At 40.8% G+C, this 21,184-nt stretch overlaps 2 protein-coding genes across 3 annotated transcripts in view; both read left to right on the plus strand.

Annotated features, from left to right (window-relative positions):
- Positions 1-2,369: 2,369 nt before the first annotated feature.
- The window catches only part of ITGA1 (integrin subunit alpha 1), a 129,586-nt gene continuing 110,771 nt past the window's right edge, over positions 2,370-21,184 (plus strand). For both annotated transcript variants that reach the window (XM_073343911.2, XM_073343913.2), the window contains exon 1: positions 2,370-2,635. In XM_073343911.2, coding sequence (XP_073200012.2) covers positions 2,572-2,635 — 64 coding nt within the window. In that variant the 5' untranslated portion in view covers positions 2,370-2,571. The remainder of the gene's footprint in view (positions 2,636-21,184) is intronic.
- PELO (pelota mRNA surveillance and ribosome rescue factor) lies at positions 9,235-20,986 on the plus strand. The gene is made up of 2 exons (XM_073343914.2): positions 9,235-10,811; positions 12,485-20,986. The coding sequence occupies exons 1-2, from the start codon at positions 10,086-10,088 to the stop codon at positions 12,914-12,916; spliced, it is 1,158 nt and encodes a 385-aa protein (XP_073200015.1). The 5' UTR covers positions 9,235-10,085; the 3' UTR covers positions 12,917-20,986.

A 21,184-nucleotide genomic window follows, 5' to 3' on the forward strand; every position in this document is an offset into this window, starting at 1 on the left:
CTATGAGTAAAGAGCATAACACCAACCTACTAAACACCCAAGCAACTCAAAATACCCACATATCAAGCAGGTACTTCCACATATACCTATTAACTATCACTAAAGTAAAAGTTTTTAAAAATTCATAGAGTATTTAGCTAGGACTTCTCAGCTCTCTCCACTGGGGAATGTATCTAGCAAAATTGGCACTTACTGTAGAATCGTGTAAAATAACTATTCCAACCACAAGGAGGCATGAATTGGGCTTCATTATGGATCTGAATATTCATTTCCTTTGTTTGAACTAGGAAATAATTTTGGCTTGTCCTAAATGTGATGTCATATGGTTCAAATTCTCCTGTGTACACAGGAATATACCTAATCAGTCCAATGGTCCATCTAGTTCAGTATCCTATCACTGACAGTAGCCCTTATGAGATACTTGGGATGCTACCACAATACAAATAAATACTGATTATAATAATTCATAGGCAATTATGAATAACCTTATCAGGGTTATTTCTAATCCCAAAGAGTGAGTCTTACTCTCAGCCAGTATGTACATTTTCCACGTGTACAGAAGATCACAGATGTAGTATAGTAATATTTGAAATGGCCTTTCTTTCTTTTGAATTGTGCCTGGAACAGTTAGTTATACAATGGAAATAAGTATTTTGATATACTGTAAAAACGAGAGATGCTCCCCTACAGTTATTTTGTTTATGTGTGAAGATAAGGCAATAAAAAAAAAATCTTTAAAAGGTAAATATTTGTCTTGCAGAAAACATGCAGAACTAATCTTTTCCTTCTAATTGATAAGATGCAATCAGACATTTGTAAGATTTCATGAGGAAAAATACTAAATTATAACTTTTGCATAAACTCACTTTTTTTATTGCTCAAGATTAGCATTGGTTTGGTTCAATTTTATGCATAACTCTTACATCTGGAGAAAAAGTTTTATATTTGGCTTCTTACATGGGCACCAACAGTATCTAAGGTCCTGATCCTGCAAAGACTTCTATACAGTACTTGCTAAACTTTATAAACTGAGGGTAGTAGCATTGAAGTAAACAGGACTACTCAATGTTCAAAGTTAAACACGTGCACACATTTTCACAGGATCAGACCCACATTGATAAATTCAGCTCTAAATATGTTCAATCTTCTAAAAATCTGTATTTCCACAGACTGTACATATAAGAATTATGTTCAGGTGTTCTCATAACACTTAAGGCAGAAATAGAAAACACATTTTAACTAGGGCTAATGGTCATTAGTAGCCTTATTTTATTAGCCTCAGAGGAACTGAAGAAAATTCACTGAAGTCCTGGCTCCAGCTCAAAAAGGGGAGGAGAATTCAGTAATGGCCCACAATCTGTAAGTACTTGAGATCATGTTTTGAACTCTCTTTCCTTGCCATAGTGCAGCACTGCACCATCTCAATTTCCTTTGTTTTGTAAAGAGTAATACAATAACTTGGTAGTATGTTCAAAGATGAATCTCAGATCAATTGTTTTGAAAGGAATGTAACACAAACTGGATACATCTCTGGAACATCAGAAAAGAATAAAAATTGCCAGGCACATTTGCAGTTGAGTTTAAAATATCCTGAACATAGACACTGCTCACCCTGAAGTTAGCTCAGCATTATTCATAGGGTTTATTCAGTGATTAATTTGTGAAATTCCTGAGGGAGAATGGAAGGGATCACAAAAAAGTTTGGAAGTTGTGGGCAGAGGTAATTTTTGTCTTGTGCTTGAATGATAATGCAAAGCACGTGCAAATGCAGAGAGCATGAGGAAATTCATGCATCCTCTGTCTGGGAAGCACTGAAAATTTAGATCCCGGCAACACGTAGTTTGGTGGGGAAGGGGGAAATTTCCCCGATTTTCTCCTAGGAGCAAGTGACCGGCTTTAGGACTGTGGTACAGCACGTACACACTTTTAGAGTGACGTAAGTGAAATAAAACTAGCCCAACAAAAGCCGCTCTCAGCCTGGAAGTGTCTTGTAATCTGGATTTAACGCACTTCTCTTCATCTCTTTGATTTGTTTCATGTGCTGAGGGAAGGAAGGGGCAGGAGACCAATGACACGCCAGTTGTAATCCAGAGCCGGACATCCAGCTCTCTCCTACTGCCCTCCCACTCCCATCTGGGGTGCGGGTTGGCCGGTAGGAGACACCCATGAATTATAAAAGTGCATATGTCCCTTTAAGGTTTGCTTTGCTCCCTGCAGACTTTAGCCTAAACACTGAGATCTGACTTTATTTGTGCATAGTCTCTCCGCTCTGGGATCCTGCCACGTGGGGGTTTCAAAGGCTCAGAGACCGTTTGGGGTTGCGGGGGGGGGGGGGTGCGAGGGTGTGAGGGGGGCGCAACTCATCTTGATGAGAAGAGAAAACTTAAAGGGACTGAAACAACAAACAGGAAATGCCTAGCCCGGCTGCTGATGCAGAGGGGACCAGAGGCAGTTGCAGCGCACTGAGCTGTTCTCCCTAACAGGCAGCGTGTGAACGACCGAGCTAGCCCAGGGGATCTGCTGCCCCCCCGGCCCTGTGCTCCTTCACGGGCTATCCTTGCCACTGCAGCCATGGGCTCCCAGCCCCTCCGTAGCAGAAGCCCAGGGGTCGCTGTCCCATGCGGGATTCTGACAGGTGAGAGAACTCTTCTCTCTTTCCCTCTTCTCTGAAGACCCAGATCTGCCAAGTCTCGCTCCTCTGCAGGGAGGCTCCCTTCTTGGGGAGGATGAATCTCTCAGGATATGGCATCCCAGAGTCGCTTCAAATCTCTGCATCCATCATCCCCAGCAACCTCACTCCGCTCAGAGTGCCCCGGTTTAAGACGGCTCTTGGGAGTGGGTTTTTAAGAAACGTTTCCTCGCCGGGCGTCAGTCTCCTTTACACCCTAGGATCTAGGGGAAATACTCAAAAAGCAGGAGGGATGGGACACGAGAACAATACAAGTAGAAGCTGCTGGGCGAAGGGTGGGGTATGTAGGAACAACATTTATGAATGTGAACTTTTTTTCTTGGTTTCTGATATGGTTGACTGCGAAGGGCAATGTTAACTGTTCAGAGTGACTGTGGGAGAGAGAGAAAAAAGGTTACAGGGACGGTAGCTCAGCCCATTAAGCATGGAGTATTTCCATGTAAGGTCTTAATGTTGTTGGGGATTTCTTTTGTTTTGCCAAAAAAAAAGGGGGGGGGGGCAGCGCTTCAAGTATGGACAACAATTTCTGATATGTTGTGGGATTTGTGGCTAAAGCATTTGTATTTGGAGAGAGAAAATTCAAGGAAATGGAAATGAGTTGAGGAAATGCAAACATTCACACAACTGTGGAATTTGGCTCTCTGGGGTACGGTTTTCTTACAGTGTGAGCAAGCCAAAATAATTGAGCTGAGAACGTCTGAAATTAACCAATAAGCAAGAAGAAATAAGCTTTATATAAATCATCTAAATGGAGAGAGACGGGGTGGCGGGGAAGGATAACATTTATATTGTTAAAAAGAAAAGGAGTACTTGTGGCACCTTAGAGACTTAAAGTACTCCTTTTCTTTTTGCGAATACAGACTAACACGGCTGTTCCTCTGAAACCTGTCATTTATATTGTTGAAAGTGTTTTGTAACTCTTTTCTTCACTTTGGGATTGTTCTGAAATGAGATTCGTGTAGAAACCTTAACAAGTGTAGCAAACTAGGTTTACCAGGCAGTTGACAGGTAGCACTTTGCAAATGTATATCATGTTATTATAATGATCTCCTAAACTATTATATGATCCTTTTCCAAATCCTTATGCTCGGTTTTGTGTAAGCGATGGTGGTGTTTCTTTGTGGAGGGAGGATATGCAGCAACAGCAGTTTGAAATACTTATCTCTGGACTCCTTTTCCATCTGGAACTGAAAAATTAACACTTGTATTGGCTTCAGATGGTTCAGCAAGAAAAGTGCAAATTTAAATGAAGTCAAGAACTGCAAAAGTTAAGGTTCTTTCACGTGTGTACAATGTGGACAAATTAATAGTGCTATTATCTTAAATTTAATTGCCTAATCTTTGACCATTATAATACCATTGCATACACAAAGATTATTTTAATATCAAAACAATGAGGCTTCCTCAACTTTCACCCGCACTCACTCTCAATCTGTTTCTACACAGCCCCTGAGCCTTCTCTCTACAGGAGCTCTCTCTCTTCATGGGCACATTAATGAATTATTATTAACCATGTTTATCATAGTTCCTAAGGACCAACCAAGAATGGGCTACACAGAGTAGAAGTGAAAACACAGAGTAGCAGATAGTCCCTATCCAGAAGAACTTACAATCCACATAGACAAGCTAAACACAGGCTGAAAGTGATATAACAGAACTATCCCATCCCTTCTTTTCTTATGCCTTCACTACCTCTTCTCTGTTCTTTTCCTCTTGTCCATAACAATTTCTCTCCCATCATTTCTCAGCTGCTCTCCCCACAGCTTTTTGCATTCAGAGACCTCTTTCCCATTCAGAGCCCCCTGTCTTGTTCTGGACTGTTGCGAGTTCACAAGTCCAAGATATACTGGTCACATCCCTTCTTCCTACCAGTGTCATCTCCATCTTGTCTGGATTCTGCTTTAGCCAGAGCTACTCTTCATACAGGTTCTGATCTAAGATAAGCAACGAAAAACAAGGTGATGGTGCAACTTTGGTTTGACTAAGGAGAGCTGAGTGACTCAACTGCAAACAAGATATTATCTAATCAAAAAGAGGAAACTTCAGAAAATCATGTTAACATACACACCTTTATTTATTGTACTGCTCAGAGCTTGAAAATCAAGAACTGAACTGCTATATTTAAAAAGAAAATAGAACCCTTTAAATTATCTAGGAAAACAAAACAGAAAGCTAGAAAAGGTAGGGGTGAGGGAGTGAGCGTAGCAAGAGCTCATAGGTCCTACACATACAAATCTGTCTCTCTCTCTCTCTCTGAGAATGAATGGGAGACAACATATAATCCTTCACATTTCCAATTGAGCTCTTGGTATTTTTGAATTTTCTGAAATTTTTAAAAATAAAATTGATTGATGAAAAATGTAATGCATAGTAATGGGTACTTAGCAGATGTCTCCTTGGTCATAGGATCCTGCCCTACTGAAGTCAAAGGCATAAGTCTCAATGTCTCATTGGGATCAGGACCAGGTTTCTGGTGCCACACAACTCAGCTATGTGTTCCTCAAACTTACTGAGATAATATTTATCTCTCCAGGGGCTAAAACTTTTGCCCATTACAATGAACAACACATTCTTGAGCTCAGTGGATGCAGGATCAGGCCATCGGTGCAATACCCTGCTTGTAGTATATTTTTATACAAAACTATTATAAGAAGCAATTTACTGCTTCCAAAAGCTCTTAATGAACTAGGCTGTATTGATCTCTGTGTTCAAGAGATTGCTTACCACATATGAAGTTCAATTGTCACATTGTAACTTCAGATTTTAAGCAGAACTCCTGACTTTTGCACCTCTCATTAACTTTTTTTATCTTAATACTGCAACTTCTGTTTTAAATTGTCACCCTATGCTGCAGAAACAGGCAAAATAATTTGATATGTTGGGAAGTCAGAGTTTACTATTGCTTTATTTAAAATTTAAATTCTGCTTAAAGAGACACTCTCAACTTGAAATCTAGTTTGTTTGTTTTTTAAAATCAGTTTAAAATAGTTTCTGGTAAAATACCTGTCAATTTTTGTCCTGCTCTTTAGTCTCCCTGCCAGTTTATATGGTTTTACAATCACAATTTCCTATTTTTTAAAAAAATATTTCTCTCCCATGTCTTCCACAAAAAGGACCTACACAAAATAACAGGGAAACTGTTTAAATGACTGAGTTCAATTCTACAATCATTATGCTTGTGCTTAATTTTACACAAGAAAGTAGTTGCAAGAGACCAGATCCTCAGTTATGGAAACTGTCATAGGTCTTCAAAGTTTAAACCAGGTGAGGATCTGGCCCATTGACTTGAATGGGATTACTCACATAAAAAAGATAGGTTTCAGAATAACAGCCGTGTTAGTCTGTATTTGCAAAAAGAAAAGGAGTACTTGTGGCACCTTAGAGACTAACCAATTTATTTGAGCATAAGCTTTCGTGAGCTACTCACGAAAGCTTATGCTCAAATAAATTGGTTAGTCTCTAAGGTGCCACAAGTACTCCTTTTCTTTTTATTAAAAAGATACTCAAATGCTTAACTATTTACAGGATTGTTTGATCCATGACATCACTTCATTGCCCATCCCACGACTACTTAGCTACTCTAATAGTCTTTTCTGAGGGACCTTGTTAAAAGTCTTTTGATAAATCTAAACAGTCAAGTGGTTTTTCTTTATCTACTACTTTAATGATGCTGTCTAAGAGATTAATGATTATTTTCCTTAGCAGAAACCCTGTTGGCTAGATGCTATCATATCATGAACTTCAAGTGTTTTATTATTTGATTTTCAATTGTTCATCCAATTTGCCAGGTACAGGGTAAGGCTTCCAGGTCTGTAATACTCCCCAGAACCATTTTATACACAAATACAATATTTGCTACCCTTCAATCATCTGGAACAATAGTTTAGAAATCTTCCAAAATCTACCTAGGGAAATAACCCTTACTCACGCATGTTGTCCCCTTTGCTTCTATAGGGCTATTCAGGTGAGTAAAGATTTGTAGAATATGGGACCTACCAGTTTGATCTTTTTCTGTTCTTCAGAGATCCCTGTATGTTAATTTTTTAATTAAATAATGAGAGCATTAGTATTTATCACAGAGATCTTGGAACAAGTGAATAGTGACATATGAATGGCTAACTTTAGATGTTGGTAGAATATCTGAAGTTGACAAAACAGGCTAAAATGTGTTTGTGTATTGAAGTTGTATTAGTTTCATTCTTAAAATATTTAACTTGATTCTTTCATATTTATGCAGCTGATCAGAATGCATAATTTAGGAGCACACGTCTGAAAATTCTGGCCCATATTCTTACTATCAATATTGCTATAGTATACATATGCTGTGACTTCTATAAAGAGCATTGACTGTGCACTGTTATGTTAGCCACTAGATGCATATATAATATCACATAACATAAGCCTCAGAGTAGATGTGGACTATGCTTTCCCCACGACAAAAATAAGTATCTGTTCCCTAATATCTATCTGTTCATTGTATGAATATAAATCTAGATTACAAGAACATAAGAAATCATAGGGATGGAAGACTATCAATTAGAGCCTGTCCACATTGCTTATTTTGTGTTGGATTAGCTATCTCTCCAATTCGTGTACCTCTGATATTTTCCTTCCAAATACCTTATGGTTTTTAAAACTTTGTTAGATGCTTCCATGCCTGCTCTTGACAGAACAGAAAAAAGATTAGTAACAGGAAAAGACAACCTGGCTCACTTATATGCCCTTTCAGTTTGTGGTTTTAATTTCACTTTCAGCATTAACTACTCTTTTTTTTTTATGATTAAACTAATGTTTTGACTCCATTGTGTCTATCAAGCATAGCCCCAGACCTCCCAAATGCACAGAAAAAATATGTTCCCTGCCACCCCCATTAGAGAAGTGCAACATGTAATCCTCTCCACTAGCAGTATAAAGAGGGAGAAATTGAGACCCCATCCTCACTTCTTGGATGGTTGTTGCCCACAGGGATACTAGCAATCATTGTTACATTTTTCCTTTCTGTTCCTTCCAGGTTTCTCTGCCTTAATGTGATTGCTTCTCAGATTCCTTTTTTCAAAGGATTCCAGGCCTCTACCCTTTTTGTATAACTAAAAGACTGGTCTTGTTACTTGCTAAGAATTTTTTACATAAACAAACAATTCCAAAATAAGAGTTTTCTACGACGGCCTGCACTGAAATACCTGAAAGTGCAAACTGCACCTCTAATTTCAGTTCCATTTTCCATGTAGACAAGGCCTTAAATGAGAGGAGTACGTTCAGCGTCTCAGGGCCTGAGTTTCTCAATTACTTGAGTCCATTTGATTGCCTCTATCATAACAACCTTTAGAATTCAAGATATAATAGAATTAAGTACGTTTTTAAAAAAATCCCATGCTAGGAAAAAGTTCCTTATTTTTTCCAATACGACTGTTGAAAAAATGCCCCAATTCTTTCTGCAACTTTTTCAGTATATACATAGTGCTACACGGTGCATCTACATGGGGAAAAGAACCAAGACAGTTAGTTTTTATTTTCTAACTTTTACTAACCCTGATATTTTTTTCATAGAGAAATTCTTATGTGAATGATCTGCACTTAATATAAAAAGGAGTACTTGTGGCACCTTAAAGACTAACCAATTTATTTGAGTTTAAGCTTTTGTGAGCTACAGCTCATGAAAGCTTAATTTCAAATAAATTGGTTAGGCTCTAAGGTGCCACAAGTACTCCTTTTCTTTTTGCGAATACAGACTAACACGGCTGCTACTCTGAAACCTGCACTTAATATAGTTTCTTATCTTGCTTCCTCTAGCACAGTGGCTTTCAACCTGTGGTCTCTAGACTGCTGAGGAGGTCTGCAGACTATGCCTAAGATTTCCAAAGGAGTCCTATCTCCATTTGAAATTTTTTAGGGGTCCACCTAAGAAAAAAGGTTGAAAACCCCTGGTCTACCTGGCACAATACTGCTTTTTAACATTTCCCAAGAGTTTTATCCTTCATGAATTCCAAGGCCAGAAGGGGCAGTGTGATCATGTCATCTGACCTCTTGTATAACACAAGTCATAAATCTAGCTTCATATCTAACTTACTTACTCTTCAAATTTGGCTTGTTGTGGGAACTGTAAATCTGGCAGCTTGTGGGAGCCCAAGAACTGCACTCAGGAGCCTTGGGTGCTCTGCCACTGAACTGCTGAGTAACCTTGGGCAAGTCTCTGCTCTGCACCTCAGTTTCCCCATCTGTGAAATGGGGTAAGGATACTAACCTCCTTTGTAAAGTGCTTTGAGAGCTATTGATGGTTAAGCGCTGTATAAAATGTAGATATTATTACTAATCACTATTAAATGGAAGAGCTAGCCAATGGCTATATGTGTGGGCCCGACTGACCAAGCTTTGTGCCAAAGGGAAGTGTAACAGAGCAAGGCCGTGCACCCAGGCGGGCCCGGCTGTCAAGCAGGGCGAGAGAGGCTCCAGCTGGAGATGCTCCACCTCGCTGCCTGCCCGCAGTCCTGGCCCGGCCCCCACTGACTGCGTCAGGAACTGCTCGGAGCAGAGGGCGGCGGCTGGGCAGGGACAGCGCAGCCTGGGAGCAGGGGCTGGGCCACGAGCCGCCTGGAGGGCAAGCGCAGCCCCGCTCAGAACAACGGTGATAGGGCCACGTGCGCCACCCCGATCCCGCTTCTCTCCGGACGGCAGCGGCCGCCGCCGCCGTCTCTGCCTCGGCAGCGGCAGCCGCATCCAGCCCCGACCGTCCGCCCCAACCCTGGCTCCCCGGTCACGGCCCGGGCACATTCCGCGCATGCGCTAAAGGCGCGCGCGATGGGGGTGCAATCGGCGTCGGCGGCGCCCGGCTTTTCTGTGCGCATGCGTGACTAGGACTCGCCGCGGGCTCCCTGAGCCAGCTTACCATGAATGCGCCGGAAGTAATCTCAACGTCTCCGCTCCGGGTCGGCAGTGCACGCATGCGCTGTGTGAAGGAGCTGGTGCGTACGCGCGGACACTATGCTGTCGCCGGCTGCTTTTGAGTGTGCTGCGTCCTGTCACCAGCCAGTGCGCAGGCGCGTCCCGGTGTCGCCGCTGCTCCTCACTGACTGACTGCACAGTGTCGTCAAGCGCCGCTCGGATCAGCGCGGTTCGGCGGAGCGATCAGCCCCTTCGCGGGAGGGGTCCGGCGCCGGGCAGCACCACCCCCGCCCTGTGCCCCGGGCCTAGAGCCGGCCGGCCTCGTGCCACGTGTCCCCTCCGAGAGGCTTCTGTCCCCGCTGTGTGGGCCAGCGCTGACCCCGTCCCCTTCCCGCTGAGAGGTCGCAGGGCCGCCAGGCCGTGTGAGGCCCAGGGCGGCCCGTGCGTAGGCTGAGGAGCTAGCGCCTGTCCCCGTTTCTCGGTGAGATCAGAGAGGGGCAGGCCGGGCAGCGGCAGGATGAAGCTGGTGAGGAAGGACATCGAGAAGGATAACGCGGGGCAGGTGACCCTGATCCCCGAGGATCCCGAGGACATATGGCACACCTACAATCTGCTGCAGGTGGGCGACAGCCTGCGGGCATCCACCATCCGCAAGGTGCAGACCGAGTCTGCCACGGGCAGCGTGGGCAGCAACCGCATCCGCACCACCCTCACTCTCTGTGTGGAGACCATCGACTTCGACTCGCAGGCCTGCCAGCTGCGGGTCAAGGGGACCAACATCCAGGAGAATGAGTACGTCAAGATGGGAGCCTACCACACCATCGAGCTGGAGCCCAATCGCCAGTTCACGCTAGCCAAGAAGCAGTGGGACAGTGTGGTGCTGGAGCGCATTGAGCAGGCCTGCGACCCAAGCTGGAGCGCTGACGTGGCAGCTGTGGTCATGCAGGAGGGGCTGGCTCATATCTGTCTTGTTACCCCCAGCATGACACTGACCCGGGCTAAGATTGAAGTGAACATCCCCAGAAAACGAAAGGGTAATTGCAGTCAACATGACCGAGCACTGGAGAGATTCTATGAGCAGGTGGTGCAGGCAATCCAGCGTCATATCAACTTTGAGATTGTGAAATGTGTTCTGGTGGCCAGCCCGGGGTTCGTAAGAGAACAGTTCTGTGACTACATGTTCCAGCAGGCAGTCAAGACTGACAACAAGCTGCTGCTAGAGAACCGGTCCAAATTCCTTCAGGTAAAGTAGATAAGTAACCCTGAAACTGGGAAAGCCCAAAAGAGTGAAGAGTTATACAGTGTGACAAGAAGGTGTTATAAGTAAAGTGACATTAACACAAAGAAAACTTAGGCTGAACATCAAGAGAAATTTATTTTTTGTGAGATCTTAAATGATGGGCTAGTAAGGAATGTAGGTGTCCTTTTGTTTGGGACATTTAAATCTAGACTAGATAAAGCAGTAGATAATTAAATGCAGCAGTGCAAAGGTAAGGATGGCATGGTATGGTATTGCTACCCTTACTTCTGCACTGCTACCTGCAGAGCTGTATTCTCAGTCAGCAGCTGACACTCTGTGGCCGCCCAGCTCTGAAGGCAGCAGCACAGAAGTAAGGGTGGTATGGTATGGTTTTGGTATGCCACCCTGACTTCTGTGCTGCCTTCAGAGCTGGGTGCCCAGCCACCAGCTGCTGCTCTCTGGCCACCCAGTTCTGAAGGCAGCAAAGAAGTCAGGGTGGCATACCAAAACCATACCATACCACCGAGGTAAGGGTGGCAATACCATGTGATCCCCCACCCCCAAATAACCGTGCGACACCCCCCCCCCCCGCAACTCCCTTTTGGGCCAGGACCCCCAATTTGAGAAATGCTGGTCTCCCCCGTGAAATCTATATAGTGTAAGGTAGAAAAAGACCAGAATTCATGGTGGGAGTCCAGATTTCACAGTCCGTGACGCGTTTTTCATGGCCGTGAATTTGGTAGGGCCCTAATCATGAGTGTTTAATGACAAATTTAATGCTGCTGTGAAAAAAGCAAATGAAAACATACCTGTAACTGGCAGGGCTGAATTAACATTGCTGTTGAAAACCTTAATATTTGTTTCTCTTCGCGTTTTGCTGTCTGCATGACCTTAAGGTTTCATTTACTAATTATTTTTCATCTGACTTCTCGGGTATTTTTTAAAGGAGGATGAAAAAAATAAGAAAATCCAGATCTTCTTGGCTTCCTGAGTTTACTACTTCTGGCTTCCTAGATTAAGCAGGTCTTTAATCCAAAATCAAGCTTCCAAGCCTTTGGAGGTCCCAATGCATTAAAAATAGCTTCAGAAGTATGAAACGGGTATTCATTTTAACTCAGTGTTTTAACATGGATATGTATCAGGTATTATCTGATTTGCAGTGATGACCAGCATGAGGAGCAGGGTCCAATCACTACTGAAAAGCGTCTGCAGCATGTGCAATGCATGCCTCTTCTGAAGCATATATCTGTAGCCGTAGCAGGTTGTTGTTTTTTTGAACAGTTGGTATATCATTTCAGAGATGTAACTTTAGAGAGAAAAACAACCCATCTTTTTTTTTTCTTTTTCTTCTTTTTTTTTTTTTTCAAATGTAGCAAAAGCACTAGTTCCTATTGAGACTTACTCTGTCTAGTTTCAGATGTTTTTTGCTCTAGGCCAGTGCTTAAGATCCCAGGATGTTTAAAACAAATCTTGAATGATGGAAGCATTTTTTTGTATCCTTGCTAAATTCAGAGGTAGCTGAAGAGATTTTGTTCGATATTTCTGAAAAAAATTCACCTTGATAAAAAGACTGACGATGGAAAATTTCAGTTCACAAGTGAAACATATAAGACTAAGTAATCAGCATGGACTAAATGATCCACTTTTTCTTCTATCTATAACATTTATTATTGTAGGTCCACTCCTCCTCGGGACATAAATATGCGCTGAAAGAAGCTCTTTGTGACCCAGCTGTGGCCAGCCGTCTCTCTGACACCAAAGCAGCTGGTGAGGTCAAAGCCTTGGATGACTTCTACAAGATGCTGCAACATGAGCCTGACCGTGCTTTTTATGGCCTCAAACATGTGGAAAAAGCCAATGAGGCCATGGCCATTGATACCCTGTTGATCAGTGATGAACTCTTCAGGCACCAGGATGTGGCTTCTCGCAGCCGATATGTGCGGCTGGTAGATAGTGTGCGGGAGAACATGGGCACAGTGCGCATATTCTCCAGCCTCCATGTGTCTGGGGAGCAGCTTGGCCAGCTGACAGGGGTAGCAGCTATCCTGCGTTTCCCTGTTTCTGAGCTCTCTGACCAAGAGGAGGAATCCAGTTCTGAAGAGGACTGATGATGATAGCTCACTCCACCCTTCCCTCATAGCATAATAAGACTAAAATGACAGTCATGGCACTTCCTTTCCAAATACTGCAAGCAGATGTGCCATGGCATGCAATTTAACTTTTTGAGGACAATATTTTTTAAGGTGTCTGGTTTTGTTCAACACACTCTACTGGATAGTCATGTATATTTGCACTTGCTGTGGTGATGATGATGATGGGTATACTATAGGTTGGGGTTGACCATTGTTTGTACAAACTACATTCTGGATCTCCAAGAGCACAACAAACTAATATAAAATTCTCTGATTTGGTTCCTGAAAGCTGCTGATTAGGTATTTTAAAGCAGATGAGTTTCTTTGCCTTTGGGTGAATGTACAAAAAAGGATAATAAATTAAGAGGGGAAAAAACACTAAAATGTCACATTTCCTATTTTAAGTTATGTGCTTGCAAACAATACTACAAAGTATGGGAAGCAACGTGTTAGGTATCATATTATAAAGAATACCGTTACTTTTCAATCAGCTATCCAAGGCTTGCCCATCTGAAAGGGCTATGTTGACAACTAGGTCAGGAATCCAGGGGCCATACCTTACTGATGTAAAAAGGAGTAGATTGTAGTAAGGATGGGAAGAATACTAGATGTGGATCTGTCTTCATCATGAGTCCAGCCATTTGACTGAATTTGGCAATATTTAATACTGTTCTATCAGAAATGGAAACTAAAAAAACAAAACAAAACTGAATTGACAATATCTCTTTAGACATGATGGAAACTGCAGGTCAAGGTGTGAAGCTGTATGTGCCATGCTTTTAACATTTCTTTAAATGCACTACTTCAGATCCCTGTCATGTGAGCTCCAGAAAGTTGTGCTCTGTGCTGGTTTATATGCTATTAATTAAAGCTGGAGCGTCTGATTTATTGTTTTCTAATGAATCAGCATTGGGATCATTTGGACCTCATGCTGCAAACCCTTACTTGCATGAGTAAGGTTTGCAGAATTAAGTCCATAGCTTCCCCAGGAATCCTTTTGGCAATAGATAAATGGCTTGTATTACAATCTCACAATCTGTTGTTCTCACGTAGATGTTTTTAAAAACAGGTATGTACAAAACAATATCTTTTGGAAATAGAAGATCTAATTAGAGGCAGGACTTTGACCTTTTTGAAGGTAGTGATGGTTGGAAAAAGTTAACTTTGTTATTTCCCAATTTTATTTAACCTATTTATCTATATTTATTAAAGGTGCTCAGAATTGAGGTGATCAAACAGTAATTCAGTATTTCCTGGAGTTTATAGTTTGGAAAAAAAGTTTAGCAGAGGGGAAAGGGAGGGAATCTTCAGAATCTGAAACCCAATTAAGGAGGGGTTTTTGGGGGGCCGTTCAAGAGTAATAGTGTAATTTTTACATACAAATAATACTCAGTTGTCAGGCAAGGCATGGCCCCAAATTTTTTTTTTTGTTGTTTTTGTTCTTCTTCTTTAAATATAACTGTTAGAACTCAACTTATGGGCAGCCCTTTAATTATAACTTGAATTAACTGCAGTGAGTTGCTGTGGTCCACTTTGGATATCTGATTATAGGAATCTTGGCCTTAGAGCCCAATCATGCAAGGTCTTGAACACCCTCAACTCCTATTGAACATTTATCTATTTGAGGAATTATAAGTAATCACTGAATTTTTCTCTAACAATTAGCACTATTTGACTTAAAAAAAAAATGACATTCTTGTTGAAAGGCTGTAGTTTTATTGGGCAAGATCCTGAGCCACTAGCAAGGGTTGGAGTGCCCTCAGCTTACATTAAAGTCAATGTGATTTGACAGATACTCAGCACATGGCAGAACCAAGCTGCAATAAATTGTCTTAAATCTGACAAGTTAGTTTTATAGCACTAAATGGTTTCACTGTGTCTAAATACTGCATAAGTATTTTCTCCCTTGAGATAGCTATATTAGGCCTGTATGTTGGTAAGCAAACATCAGTGGTCGTTATTAAATATTGCAATAATCTTCAGGATAACACTGTTTATAATTAAGACCAGACTACAGTACTGAACTTGTATTTAGCATGGATAGCTAGTGCCCCCTTTAATTTGGTTGGATTAAAATATCTTTACATTGGTATAATTTGTTGAATTATGCTATCCCAGATTGTGGGACAGAAGGGCTTGCTGGTTGTTTGTGTCTTGAGTGGGAAAAATGAGTTCATTTAAAAAAACATTCAGTGGTACTACTTTTTTTTAGCCTTTTGTAGTACATGAAAGGTACAAAGTCAAAATACTGTAATTCCACAGTTCTACACTATGTGGCTCTAAGTATGACAGCATGTACTGTATTGTCAAATACAGCTCTTCAAATAAATACAGCTAACCAATATATCAATTTTTTGGAAAGGTATAATTCTCAGAAGTGAAAGAACTTATTTTCGCAGTTCAGTAACACTCGATTTATAGTGATTTTGTTTCTCTGCAGTATTTCCCTTTAAGTTTAGAATTGGGAGTTCTGCAGTGAATGAAATTTGTAAAATATAGATTTTTCTTTTAACTATTATTGCAGTGCCGCTAGTTTACTGGAATATACTTCCAGAAAACAAGACACCTGGAAATTTGTTCATAAACACTTTTGTAGTGGAATCAAACTCATAAATGATACACAAGTAACAGGTAGAAAAATGCATCAGATTTCAGGAAAAAGGGATGAAATCATCCTCCAGGTAGATACAGTAATGCAGACTCCTTACACTTGGCAGAGTTCCATTGATGCTGATACCTTTGTAGTTAGAGGTATTTGCCAAAGGGTCCTTTCCATACTGGCACGTGTACTTGCAAAGTTAAGTCCTTAAACTTATATAAACCATATACAGGGATACTTCACCACTAGAAGTCAGCAAGTGTTAAACAACACAGCAGTATTACACTACAACTTAGGACAGGAAATGAGTACCTTTTCTAACCAAAACTGCAATGGAAGTAGAGATCCCTGCACTGGGATTGGGCCAGAACATAGAGGGCCCCACCCTTAAATTTATGCCTTTCGGTTTTCAGCAATCACAAAGAGGACCTCAGTATTGCCTTTCTGAAAGAAGGATGAGAAGTATAGATTTATATTAACTCTATATAATATGGTTTATGCTGTGGTTACCTTATTGATCACCCCTTCACCCCAGATCTGAGACTGTGAAGTATATGGGACTTAACATAGAAAGAGGAGTCCGCTCTAGCATATCTGCTTGTAGGATTGGAATGTTGTGACCTGGCCTATGCTTAACATTAAGAGTATCAGTAGTCCTGTTTATTTTGATCCAGCAATCCCTGTTCCTGGACTGAATAATTCACTTGGGAAAAACCACTGCTGATCTCAACATGTAAGTGTTCTGGGATTTTCAGTATGAAATTTACTATAAAAATAGAATATGATCAGCAACTAAAAAATAAATCCACTGGATTATATATCTTATTTTATTTGCTTTGTAACAGCTTTTTTAGAGAAGAACATGATTAACACAGGCAATCATTTATCTTTTTATTTGGCATTGAGCAGTTTTTTTCTCATTCAGGCCACTCAAATAAAATGCTATTAATTATAGACACACAAAGGTTATTTTACTAAACTTAAAACAAATTTATAGAGCAGTATTACTCAGACCTCAGTGGTTCAGGAGCCAAGTTAGCAATCAACATTACCCAAAAGTGCCACAGTAGTGTGAATTCATTATATGTGTAATACACACACACACTCTTACAGTAAAATGAGTAAGTATTATTTTATCAACCACAATTGGTTAATAACATAGTAAAAGCATCCTGACTGCTTAATAACTTAGACTGGTTAATAATTAAATCACATGTTTTAATGTGTCTCCTGCTGCTCTTTGCAACACACATTAAAGAGCCACTTGCAACTCTTGAGCCTCAGTCTGAACCCTCTAATTTGAAACATCCATTTAAAATGCAGATACTAAATCTGGATGCAGTGGTAGTGGACTCAGGGATTCATGATAGTGAGCCTTGAAATGTAAAACTTGATTTTTAAGTTCCTTTTGTTACAGCAACACTAGTTAAATAGAAACTATGTAATGATATTAAGGATTATATTTTATTGTTGTATCCTTGGGTCTGAAACCCTCCAAAAAAACCTTAAGTACTAGGTTTGGAGCAGAACAGAATAGTACCAACTCCACTTATTTTTAACTGTTGAAAATATAGATGGACAAACAAATTTTTTCTTTGTTACTTAGCATATATTTGACATTTTGTTCTGTTTATTTTGAACTATACATAATGAAAATGTAACCTACTTATAAAAAGTGAACATATATATGTAGGCTTTTAATGTTCATTTTTGAATTAGCTCAGCTAGACCACTGTTTACATAACTAAAGTTTTCATATTCCTAGCTATGCTTTCTTAAACAGAAATGGCACAAGTTACCTCATTTTTAGAAGGAAAAATATGTCAAGTGTCAAATAGAAAAAAGGTTTATGCTACTGTTCATCTTATCCCCGGTCTGTCATCTGCAAAGCATGGTCTGTTTCTTATACACAAGATCTCTGAAAGTAATTTTCAAAACAGTGAAATTCTTGAAGAGGGCCAACAATTTATGGAAATGCTTACTGAGAAATCTGAGTTACTTTGAGGATGTAGTATCAAAAACATAAGGGAAAGATTTAGAAATATGCAGTTTTCATACTTTTGAAGTAGATTCAAACAAGCATGAATTTGGAAGGTCATTTTTATATAAAGATCTCTAAAGATAAAGAAACATTTTATTGTGTAATAAAGTGAATATTTTGAGGTGTGCAATTTAGATAATAGTGATTTTTTTCTGAGAGGGAATTACTTCAGGATAATTGATTCCACAGCACCATAATTATCTGATTACTTCCCCAGCTTGTAGGAGAAGATTGTCATATTCAAATGTTGTGTAGAAAAGTAACTTTATTAAAACCTATAGAACTGTTAACATGGAAACCCTGATTAAGGAAATCTTTATTCAGTGAAGACTGAAGTAAAGAAAATGCCAAACAGTTCAGGTCTTGCAAGTATTATATTAGGTTCTAAATTCAAGCTCCAGATTGAGCTTTTTGTTTTCCCAGCAATAGAAGGAATAAACACAGGCTGGAGAGCTTCTAGTCTGACACTTGCATAAAGAATTGCTGAATGAATAATGTTTAATGCTGCCAAATTTTTTGTGTTTGACTTATTTGGTGCAATGGCTCTGTTTAAGATAATGACCACTTGTATTACACGAAATATAAAAGGAATGAAAATCTCTTAACACAAAGCTAACCAGTAGCGCAAGCTCTTTCAACTGACTGAATTAGAAATATCACAAAGTCAAGTTGTTTTGTAGTCTCCTAATGTAAAACAGAGTATTAAGAAAAAAAATGTTAAATTCGTTCCTTATTGTGCCATTGTTAAAAAATTATTGCCCTTCCCCATCGCAGCTCAGAACTGTAGAAGGTGGGGGAGGGGAGTGAATATTGCTTCGAGCAACATTAACTCCTGAGCTGATCTCTTCTAGGAATTCCACTATTCAACAGCATGCTAGGGAAAGTAGTAGCTCCCTAGCACCTCCAGCTTCTGGCTGATCCCAACTGTCAATTTAGTTCTGAACAAGTACTGGCCCCTGATTTTTTGCCATTCACTTTGGAAACTCTGAATTCTGCACAAAATGTAGCTGCTGCCATAAAGCTCGAATAAATTAATCATACAGTATAGAAATGCTTAAAAGTTTGTGTGCTGGAAAAATGTTCAACTGCCTTTTTACTGGAAGAACTTCAAAGCCAGCAAACGAAATATATATTGCTGCAAGAATATGTAATGTCTTCACATGAAAGACAAATTTAATTAAGTCTTTCAGTGAAGCATTAACCTTCAGAAAGCTGGCACTTCTATTTGCCAGCCAAAAGAATGTTTAGGAGGAAGGTTATGTCTTTTCTTTATATGTATTTCTGCAGGCCCCAAATGTTCAACTTTTGTGTGTAGAAAAGACCTGATTTGTACGGTGTTAAACACTATTTCCTTTTTCTTTCTTGGGAAAAATTTGGCAGCCTCTCAAAATCACAGAACACTCCAGACCAGGCTAACCCTATCATATTAGTAGGCAATACTGCTGAAAACCCCTGAGAGCTGCCACAGCAGCTTTTGGTGGGAGGAGAGGGGTGTAGGAAGGGGTACTACATGGAGCAGGAGTTCCTCAAACTCCCAAGATAAAGAAATCCAAGCTGGGCTCCTATATTATATGGACCCAGCAGCCCATTACCTCTAGTGAGATGGCTCTGATGGCTCCTAGGGTGGCGGGGGAGAGCCAGCTATATTCTGGACATAGCACATAGTTCCCGTCCTCTATCTGGGTTAACAGCCTGCTGCCAGCTAATGTGGTTAGTCCTGTGGATTAAGTGGTATAGGTCTGTGCTGTAGTGTTAAAGGTTCATGTTTCAAACCCTGATGATCATTCATTATGGGGAAGTTGTTATAGTTATACATAAATGGGTTTTAGATTTGCACACCAAAAAACCTAGGAAATTACACACAAAAATCTGTTAAAAGAATATTATTTTTTCAAGCATTCTGAAGCATCCATCTCCCTTCTGCATATGTATTATGTTAGTCTTTAACTGCATCATCATGTACTATTTTTTGTCTCAGAACACCTATTTCATTCAGTGCACAGGTTAGATGCAGAGGGGGATGAATTAAAGTTGAACAGACAACGGTAAATCTGGCACTTCCTAACTTTTGAGTGTTTGACTTTGCAACCTACCGTAGATAGATAACGTTTAACTGTTAGAATATATAATTTAGAACATATGGAGCGTTTCACATCTAGAACATAAGCAAAAATTCAGCTCAGGTGCATAGTGACCAACAGCCATGACTGGGGTCCTACCAAATTCACGGTCCATTTTGGTCAATTTCAGGTCATAGCATACCATAAAATTGTAAATTTCATGATTTCAGCTATTTAAATCTGAAATTTCATGGTGGTGTAATTGTAGGGGTCCTGATCCAAAAAGGAGTTGGGTAGGGGGTGTCACAAGGTTAGGGGGGGAAAGCGGGAAGGTCTTTTAACACCAATTTTTATATATAATTTCCTTTTGTATGCAAAAGTAAAAACCATTTATGTATAATTGTAACAACCTCCCCATAATGCATGATCATCAGGGTTTGAAACATGAACCTTCAACACTGCAGCACAGATAGCTACTCTTACTGCTGCGCTGCTGCTGGCAGAGGCACTGCCTTCAGAGCTGGGCAGCTGCAGAGCAGCGGCTACTGGCCAGGAGCCTGACTCTGAAGGCAGAGCCAGCAGCACAGAAGTAAGGATGGCCTGGTATGGTATTGCTACCCTTACTTTTGCGCTGCTGTCTTCAGAGCTGTGCCCTCGGTCAGCAGCTGCCAATCTCCAGCCGCCCAGCTCTGAAGGTAGCGACACCAAAATAATAGTGGCATAGTATGATATTGCCACCCTTACTTCTGCGCTGCTGGTGCTGGTGGAGTGCTGCCTTCAGAGCTGAGCGCCCAGCTGGCAGCCGCCACTCTCCAGCCGCCCAGCTCTGCAGGCAGTGTAGAAGTAAGGGGGGCAATACCGCAACCCCTAAAATAACCTTGTGGCCCTCCTGCAACTACCTTTTGCGTCAGGACCCCCATATTAAGAAACTCTCGTCTCCCCCAGTGAAATCTGTACGGTATAAAGTAAAAGCACACAAAAGACCAGCTTTCACGGTCTGTGACACGTTTTTCATGCCTATGAATTTGGTAGGGCCCTCGCCATGACTATTTTGGAGGTTGAGTAGCCTTATATGAAATAAAAGATTGCCTCAGTTTAGTTCTTAGTGGGCATTTGTTTACATCACATTAGGACCCCAACAAGGGCACTGAATGGACAGGGATCATTTTTCACCCCTATAGCTGGACCTTCCAGACTAGGAATGAGGCGCACTAGCAGAGTTTTGTGCAGATGCTTACTTACACTTGTGCTACCTATTCTGCATCTGTTGTGGGAATTAACAATATTTCAATCTCCAGTACCTTTCATGAGCTCTACATTTAAAAAAATAAAATAAAATGAGAAACCTGGAGTCTCCTGTTTTAGATTCTCTACAGGCACTGAAGTGATTGAACTTATGTCACTAAAGATATAGCTGCACTTAAAATGCATTGGTGTAGGTAATCCACCTCCCTGAGAGTACTCCTGGGGGAATTCTGCACCAAAAAGTTAAAATATCTGTGCACAGTATTAAAATTCTACAAAATTCTGCAAATGTTATTTGT

This window comes from Lepidochelys kempii, chromosome 5, assembly GCF_965140285.1.
Source record: "Lepidochelys kempii isolate rLepKem1 chromosome 5, rLepKem1.hap1, whole genome shotgun sequence".
Lineage (NCBI taxonomy): Eukaryota > Metazoa > Chordata > Testudines > Cheloniidae > Lepidochelys > Lepidochelys kempii.

What these genes read in the sequence shown, in the direction of transcription:
- PELO (XM_073343914.2), top strand. Translation starts at nt 10,086, where the DNA reads ATGAAGCTGGTGAGGAAGGACATCGAGAAGGATAACGCGGGGCAGGTG. An exon ending in ACCGGTCCAAATTCCTTCAG is followed by an intron (nt 10,812 to 12,484) that starts GTAAAGTAGATA and finishes TTATTATTGTAG; the next exon opens with GTCCACTCCTCCTCGGGACA.